General features: G+C 29.0%; 1 protein-coding gene across 1 annotated transcript; it reads right to left on the bottom strand.

Moving 5' to 3' along the window:
• Positions 1-4,861: 4,861 nt before the first annotated feature.
• On the bottom strand, positions 4,862-5,312 carry LOC117913490. Its single transcript, XM_034828473.1, has one exon. It carries the CDS (start codon positions 5,288-5,290, stop codon positions 5,051-5,053), a length of 240 nt encoding a protein of 79 aa, XP_034684364.1. The 5' UTR covers positions 5,291-5,312; the 3' UTR covers positions 4,862-5,050.
• Positions 5,313-6,257: the final 945 nt, after the last annotated feature.

The raw sequence follows: 6,257 nt of genomic DNA, 5'->3' as shown, positions 1-6,257 counted from the left end.
GTGCACTAATGGTGGACTACATGTCCACTTCTCATGCGTGGACTGTGTATCATCCTTGGCGGCGTCAATCTCATGGTTTTATTCCCAATACGCTTCTACAATCCCAAGAGTGCATGTCCACTGCAGCAGCACCAAGCCTTGTGAAGACAACATCCACAAGGGAGAGTATACACATCTTACAAGGCACATAAGAGCCCAGCTAGGCCAGTATAACAGCAAGACAGGTGGCACGCAGAAGGGTGGAAAATTTTTATAAATATATTTTATTTGCTTCAAAAATAGAAATTTTTTTAAAATAATTTATTTATTAAAATAATAATAAATTTTAATGATTTTGTCAAATAAATAAAAAGTTACTAATTACCATGTTATCGACCACCTTTTACCTGTCAAGTGTCGTTTTGTCATTGAATTTAACTTTTTGGTAGGTGTTGAAAAGTTGTCTTTTTACTATTTTAACCAAATCCTAAATTATTTTATTAAGTTAGAACTTAAAACTATGGTTTTAAAAATCGGACCAAATTGTCGATTGATCAATATTCCGGTCTAGTTTGCACCTTTGAGCCAGCTAAGCTTTGAACTGGCCTCAAACCACTTGTAGATCGGACTGGTGAACTAGTTGACTCGGCCGATTTTGAATCAACCGAATGGTTCAAAATATTTATTTATTTATTTTTATTTTTTCCCTTTTGAAATGACGTCGTTTTGCCGCCCATCTCTGCCTTTTACCCTAACGTCCGCCCGCTGCACCCCCCACCTCCAGCTCTCCCTTTCTTCGCAGTTGTCGCCCCCTCTAGCTCCAACTCAACTTGTCACCATCGGTCGGTGACAATGATGCCATCCTGACAGCTACAACTTCCCATTTCTGCGTTCCTGTCAGCACCTCCAATGTGTCGCCGCTGGTTGTTGACAGCTACAGCTTCCATTTCTACGTCACTGTCGGCACCTCCAACGCCACCCCAATGCGTCGCCGCTAGCTGTTGATAGCTACAGATTCCCCTTTCTGCGTCACTATTGGCACCTCCAGTTCCACCCCAATGCGTCATCGCCGACCGACAATGAGACAATTGTGAGTCTCTGATGAGGACGCCACCATCACAATGTCATCCCCATGGCTATAAGTTGTAACATTACCATAATTCAATACAATTTTAAAACTTTTAAGTTTTAATATAGGAATATCAAAGTTTATGATTAAATTTGTAGCTATAATTTTGTATATTTTAAATCAAATTCTATATTACATTACTATCTAATCATTTTTAAAAAGGAAAACCTTAAAATATTAATTATATATATAGAAGTTTGTTATTGGTTGAAAATACCAATTATATACATAAAAATTTGTCATTGATTGAAAAAGAGATATGTAAGACAGAAAAGTTAATTTTTTGATATAATAGTTAAATTTTTTTTTTTAAAAAAATGGTGAATTAGTGATTTAATAACATAAATATTTCAATCTTAATATTTTATGTGTGCTTCAATATGAACTATAAAATAAAAATATAAGGAAATAACATTTAAATACAAAAACACGAGATTATGAGTATGTCACTCACATTTTTCAGATTTTCCTTATATATATATATATTTATTTATTTTATTAGTTATTTTTATTGTTATTTATTTTAATTTTATAATTGTAATTTTTTTAATTTTATGATTTTTAAAATTTATAATTTAAATTTAAATTAATGAGAACATTATGATTTTAAATAAATTTATGAAAATATTATGTTCCTCAATTTATTATTTTTATTTTTTTAATTATTTTAAATTTTAATAATATATAAAATATATATTTATAACATTATCGATTCGATTGTGGTTCGATAGCCGATTCGACCAATGAACCTATAACTTTTTCAGTTCAATGACCGATTTGATTATGAAAACATTGCTTAGAATCAACGCTTTGAAACTTTAACATGAAACTCGAATTGACACCCCGAGTTACAAGCCAATTTAAAGACGCTATTAGTTCTATCTATTTTGGATACGGGGTTAGCTTAGAGAAATAAGATGATAGAAAAAAAGCTATTGCGGTGGAAAGGGTTTGAATGAACTTTGGCTTGCTATAAATTTAGGCCAAGGGATGGCCCTTGGGCCATTTCTCTTTTTCGTTAAATAATGCTGAAAAAAAATACAAGAGTGACATTTGGGGTAAAAAAAAGTAGGACAACCTTAGATTTTTCGACTAAGAAAACACGATGATAACTTTTGAGGGAATTGTTTTAAAAAGTAATTTTATAAAATAATTTTTTAATTACTTTTTAACAACTTTTTTTTTTTTTGTTTGTTTATAGAATAAAAGTTTATTTAATAACTTAAAACATTTTTAACTTGTTTTTATGTTTTAAAAATAGGTTTTTTCCATTATTTTATTTTTAGTTATTTTATATTTGTATAATTATGTTTTGAAACAACTCAAAATAAGTAAAAGCAATTGAAAACAATTAAAAAATATTATTTGAAAACACTCTATTTGATATTTTTAATAATAGAAAACAAAAAACAGTTTTGTGATTATCAAACATATTTTTCTATTTTTTATGTTTTGGAGAATGAAAAACTATTATAAAAAATAGCTATTAAGTAGCACCTAAATCTCCTTTGGATATATATTGTTTTGAAAAAAACTTTTATTTTGGTATAAGTTTTTGAAAATAAAATTAAAAAAACCTTTAAAAATAGTTAAAGTTTCCTATAGAAGATAGTATTTATAATATTATTGATAAAAAAAATGCATAAAAAGATAAATATTTTAGATGATATAATTGAAAATATGAAAAGATGACTTTCTATTGACATATATCTTCGAATGCCTTTTTTCTTTTTCTTTTTCTCTTTTAAATTTTAAAAAATTCTATTTAAGTCCAGATTTTTTTTTTTTAATTTTTTTTAACACAAGGGTTTAAAACTATTTAAAAATTAAGATATTTAAAAAAAAAAAAAATTCAAAACTCACATGTTAGTAGTAAAATAAAAAAATCATCCTAAAAACAATATTGAAAACTATTTTCAACCATCCGATAAGAATTGGGACCAATGATCAAAGCGTTGAATCAAAATATAGATGGTCGGATTTTATGAAAAAATTGATTGAAATGGGAATAAAAATTTTGGTAAAAATTAAAAGAAACCATAAAAAAAACTTTGAGAAATAACAAAAGAATTAGTAATTAATACACATTGAATCATGATTTTTATGTTAGCATTACATGGTTTGATAGAATTTGAATAGATGAATTTAAAATTTATTTATTTACTATATTTGTGCTAAAAAAATTTTAAAATTTGATTTTCTACACACTTCTAAAATCTACAACAAAATTAGAGTGGTTTATAGGCTCATGCATTATGTAAAAAGGGTTCAGAATGTGGGCTATACACCATGGAAATTGTTTAATCTTTTGTTGTGAAATTGATGATAGATATATTTAAGAGATGAAGTTATATAAAGTGAAACTTGTTTCAATAATGAAAAAAAATTAGAATTGTAGATTTAGAACTTATTCGATAGTGATTCTAGAAAGCATGGATAAATTTTTATTATTAATATTTGAAAATTTTTATTATAAAGTTACAGTTAAATGCACTCTTACAAAATCCAAATTGTTGATTTTCTTTACTAACAAATTTTAGATTTACAAAACGCCATCAAAATAAGGATTATTTGATTAAAATTAAAATTTTAGATTTAAACAATGCAAATAGGACTACCTCTTAAATGGAATTTAAAAAGGAAAAAAAAAAGAAAAATATTAAAAAAAAAAAAAAAAACCTTTCTAGGTTCTGATCAACAATCATCAAGACTTTTGTATAATAATATTTTCATTTTCCAATAAGGAGAATCATGTTTTAGAATGTTCAAATTATTAAAATTAAAATTATTTGATTAAAAGGGCCTAAATAAGACTTTTATTTATATAAATAACCTTAGCTTTCTCAACTTTGATCTATGACCCGTTTTTTATAAAGATGCTCTTTCACGTTGATATTTCCCTTCATGGCAGTTGATTTTTTAAAAATCTTGGCAATCTCAGTATTAAAATGTGTTCAAAATAATAGATTATTTATTTATAACATTTCAATTTAGTAGTGCCATTTGATTAAGATCAAGTTTTCTACATTAGGATAGTCATGAATTTGGGGTGACTCAAATCACATTCCAATATTTGTACTATTCTTTTTTTTTTTTTTTCTTTTTCTAGAAATGTCTATTAAAAGCTCATTATGTAATGTATTTAAAACGTATTTTGAACACAATGATTTAAAAAATGCTTCTAACTTTTCTAAGATTTGTTGAATATTTGATAACAAATATTTTAATAAAAATTATGAAGTGTTATTTCCTAAAATCATTACAAAAAATAGTCTTACAGAAATTAGATTATAGTTTATAACAGAAGTAGTTAAAAAATACCAAACTTATAAAGTAATTTAGATTATGTAGAGATCATATTACACTTTTAAAGAATAAATTTTTATTCAAAAACTACTTGTCTATTGTAATAATCAAGAATGTTAAAAAGAAGTTAATTGACTTAGTTAAAGATTTTAAAAAATTTCTTGTTTGGGGCTTTTTTTGTTGGTTCTAGAATTTAAGAGAAAATCCAAATAAGAAAGGTTATGCTTTCATTTGTTTTCAATTGCTTTAGCTTTTAATCAAGATTGGTTCTTGATGTTCTTCCACCAAATCCAAGAAATAGATTTGGGTTGGGCTCTGACCATGATTGTGGGTGATGCCTATGCCACTGGATGCCCACTGCTTTCCTTACATTTTGTGGGTTGGGCATTGGGCGAGAACTTGAAATAGATTATCGGTTCTCTTAGTTTCCTTTAGTGTTCTTCAACGGATAGCAATAACCAAGTGGTCAGTAAGCCTTTATTATTACAACTCCAAAGAGAGGATAGAGGGAAAGAAAGGAGGAACCCAAAAGAAAAAAAAAGGGCTCTAGGACAGAAGACACAGAAAATATGGAAATACAACTCCCTTCTTAAACCCTAATTACTTTAACCTGAAACATTAGAATCTCTTCCAGCCTTAAGAGTCATGACTCGACCTTTGAGGCTGCTGATCATCAGTGGTAGAAGGGTGTGTAGTATTAGTTGTGTGAGTAGAAGAAATATTCCGAGCACTGGAGAAGAGATCGACAGGTTCACTTTCAGCAATCTTCCCTCCTTCAAGTGGAGTTCCGGATTTGTATCTCACCCTCAAAGCCTCGTCTTCACTCAGCTTTGCTTGTGCAGTCGCATACTTGATATCATCCTTGCTCTTCGCCATTCCGTCTAGCTTCTTCCTCAATGCCCCCAGCTCATTGCGTCGCATCTCTTTTTAAATTGCTGATGATGAGGGGGGTGTGTGGCAGCTTCATTTCCAGGGGAGTTGCCAAGTGTCTCTTCATAGTTACACGTGGTGAATTTTCTTAACGTCTCTCTTTCTCCATTCTAATACTGCCACCTCTTGCTTTTTGAGGTACAGCACGATTGAGAAAGACTTCTTGTATTTATAGAAAGTCATTTCCTTTTCTATCCATCCAACACCTAGACCTTCGGTTGCTTGGATGAAACATTTTCATTTCACATACGTCGGTTCATTCCCCACTACAAAAGTCGCATTATTTTACATTGTCTCTTCAATGGGCCACTATTCTTCCAATTGGTCTGCCATTATTTTGAGTTGTCCTTTTTATACCCCACCAGTCTTCTGGTTGGCGTTCTTGACTCTCCCTTCTACATGCAGGAGAAGATCTGTAATAGAAACATCCATGGTAGATCAAACACAAAGAATCGACAACTAAGTCGATCTAGGAAGAAAACAACGTAACAGAAATAGTTCATAAAACTATTTTGTATTTCATATGTTTTAAATTTTGTAGTGTCAATTTCCATTGTAAAAGTTTTCTTTATTAATCAAATGTAATCTAATTTTAGTACGCATTTAAATGTTTCAAATATTGAAGCATACTAATTAAGATATCAAATTTAACTATCCAAGACACCAAGTCTTACCAAATTTTGTGTACTTTAACAATCAATAGTTTGAAATGTGATATTTTGTTTTCATTGATTGATTTTCTACCTTTTGGGTTTGGTTGGTTTGCTAAACACATTTGAACAGACTAATTGATGAAAGATTTGACTTCGAAGAATAATGCGATACTCTTCTTCTAGATATTTATTTAAAAAAATTACTTGATAAATTTATTTATTTGTTTTTCTTTAAATAAATTTATTTTACTCTTTTATTA

The sequence above is a fragment of the Vitis riparia genome, chromosome 4, assembly GCF_004353265.1.
Source record: "Vitis riparia cultivar Riparia Gloire de Montpellier isolate 1030 chromosome 4, EGFV_Vit.rip_1.0, whole genome shotgun sequence".
In the NCBI taxonomy this organism is placed as follows: Eukaryota; Viridiplantae; Streptophyta; class Magnoliopsida; order Vitales; family Vitaceae; genus Vitis; species Vitis riparia.
The sequence above is the reverse complement of the archived record's forward strand: the minus strand, read 5'-3'. Positions and strand labels throughout refer to the sequence as shown.